The 2,500-nt window shown below is 39.0% G+C and overlaps 2 protein-coding genes across 3 annotated transcripts in view; both read left to right on the top strand.

Moving 5' to 3' along the window:
• LOC138014979 (protein lin-41-like) overlaps positions 1 to 623 on the top strand; it is a 14,932-nt gene extending 14,309 nt beyond the window's left edge. For both annotated transcript variants that reach the window (XM_068861872.1, XM_068861871.1), the window contains one exon: positions 1 to 623. This exon is cut by the window's left edge and continues 991 nt beyond it. The gene's annotated coding sequence lies outside the window, so the exon portion shown is untranslated.
• A 1,352-nt stretch (positions 624 to 1,975) lies between these two features.
• Positions 1,976 to 2,500, top strand: part of LOC138015154 (dynein axonemal assembly factor 6-like) — a 5,504-nt gene continuing 4,979 nt past the window's right edge. The window contains exons 1-2 of the mRNA XM_068862084.1: positions 1,976 to 2,079; positions 2,162 to 2,225. Of these exons, the coding sequence (XP_068718185.1) occupies positions 2,002 to 2,079; positions 2,162 to 2,225 (142 nt within the window). The 5' untranslated portion in view covers positions 1,976 to 2,001. The remainder of the gene's footprint in view (positions 2,080 to 2,161; positions 2,226 to 2,500) is intronic.

Here is a 2,500-nt window from a genome sequence, read left to right as displayed (position 1 = left end):
TCAGTGATATCAGAAGGACAGAGAGGAGCATCGTCTTGTGCTGGATTTACCCACTTCCGCCTGCTCAGTACTCCCTACGTGGTTAAATATTCCTCATTTCCGATTATTTGGACAACAGGATTTCCAAAGAACTTCCTAAGAGTGCAATAGCTGGCAGAATCAATATTGGCGCCGTGCTATTTCCCAAGATTTTAATGATTAGTTTTTTAAGGTCACGGAAGGTTTTCTAAGACAAGGGCATTCTTTCACTTTGCATAGTTTGGAAAAGATCAGTCAGTGCTGCATTTAAGATTGTGGTGTTTACATGCAGGTTACAAAATGCCCACCATCAAAAATTGTCATCATCTTATATGTGCTGTCAGCAAAAGAGCAGGAATGTTTTATGAGGTTTAAAACCATTCGGCCTCGCCTCGTGGTTTTAGACCCGATAAAATACGACATGCGCATTTATTGAACGGTTTCAGAACATTCCACAAAAAGCGTGTCCCTCTAGACTCTAGACAATGGTGCAAATTGTGAGAAGATATCAGCATACAAAAGAAACAAGCAAGCCGGACCTTATTACTACTCTTTATGATAAAAAGAATAGGCCATTTCCGAGTTCATGCCTGCGTCCTCTTCAAAGCGAGTCTAAGTGCAAAGTTGTTTGTTATGAAAATTAGTTTTCATTCATATGAAAAGTAGAACTAATTACCATCACAAAAACTTCGCACTTAGACTCGCTTTGAAGAGGAGACATACGTGAACTCGGAAATGGCCTATTGTAATAAGGAGTGTTTAAACGGGTCTAAAGATCACGCACGTGACTTTTTATCGGTGTTTCATAGGCTGTTAGTCTCATAAATTATTGATACATTTTTTGAATTGTTGTCAGATTCACATATTAAGAGTGGTCTCCAGAGATTGTCTTCAGAGATTCGGCCTTTTACTGACATAATTCGCAGGCAGACTTTCAAGTCGGTTCAAACTCATGAGTCTTCTGCATTCTCTGTAAGGTCGCGGCTTTATTTTAAACCCTGTTTATAGTTGAGCAACACAATCCGGTTGCTTAATCCCCTATATTTTGGCTGGCCAAACCATCCTTCTTCAGGTACAATGAGAGTTTACATTGAATTTCTTCTATGTACATGTACATATATATATAGTAAATGGATGTTGACGTAATACTGGAAAAAATGTGATAAAACATGGCAGTTACAACGGTTTTGAATTCAAATACTAAGAGTAACGGAAAAATAACGGAAATCACTCTAAATAATAAACTGAAATCTCATATGTTTGTTCGCGGATATTAAGACCGTTGGGATCAATTGTCCTGCCTTTTGAAATTAAAAAAGCTTCCCTGGTGTCAGTCTCGAGTCTCTGTTAGTCTCTCGCGAGTCTCTGTTAGTCTCGAGTCTCTCTATAATTTGCTATTGTTTTGTGCACCAACATAGCCGTCTCATCACGTGAATGAAAACCTTCTATTGCTAAAAATATGTTATTTAGAAGAACCTGAAAATAAATCGTAGTTTGACAGTGTTCTTGTGGTGTCCTTTAAGGACGGTGCCTACTATTGTTATTGCGCATACGTTTTGCGCATCTCGAGATACTCGGGTTTCCTATCGGTGATGCTTATTAATACAGGGATATTTCTGCGCGGTTTAAAAATATCTGGAGAAAGTAGATCTTAGTAAGTACTCTTGCAATGCAAAAAGAGAATTGGGGGCAACCATGAATTTTTGAGAGACAATTGGGCTTCAATTTGAGAAAGAACGCCATGCATCGCTTTGTATATCAAACATTATTCATGAATTATCTTTGAAAAATGCGTGGTTACCCCCAATTTTCTTTTTGGATTTCAATAACACTTGTTAAGATCTACATTTCCTGCATAGTCATAAACCGGGGCCATAATACCTTTGAAGTAGGAGGCACCGTCCTTAAATGAGACTTGGGCCGAGTAAAATCTCAAACCGAGACGGGTAGGGAGGGTATTGTGGGAAATGGCATCAAAGCAAAATGGCGGTGAATCCCAACAGCATTGTGGCACTTTCTGAGCTCCTGAAACCACCGGGAGATGACAACGAGAGCTCCGATGTAAGAAAAACTCATCCAAGCATTTTCCTCACATTACTCTGCAGCAGTAAAGTAAGTGAGCTTGGTTTGTTGTTGGTCATAGGAGGAAAAACAGTCAACGAAAAAAGGAACAGCGGCTTTGACTCCTGGAAACATAGGGCCACTCGGTGAGTTTGCGCGTAATTATTTGTAACGGTTATCATAACTTTCGTCCCTTGAGAGCATGACGGACATCATCTTTCAGCAGTGATTCATATTTGGCTTTCCATCATAGATTAAAGCTTAATAGCCAATTCAAAATGAAATGTTATAAGATACCTTCAATTTGGCTCATTTGAAGTGTACACTATGTACAGTGATTGAACTATGTTTAACTTGTCTGTGTGATGGTTGTGGTGGATATTAAAATTAAAGCTATTCTTAAAGGCTGTAAGCTCATGTG

Source organism: Montipora capricornis, chromosome 9 (genome assembly GCF_036669925.1).
Source record: "Montipora capricornis isolate CH-2021 chromosome 9, ASM3666992v2, whole genome shotgun sequence".
Taxonomy (NCBI): Eukaryota; Metazoa; Cnidaria; class Anthozoa; order Scleractinia; family Acroporidae; genus Montipora; species Montipora capricornis.
Note: the sequence above shows the minus strand (reverse complement) of the source record. Positions and strands in the feature narration are given on the sequence as shown.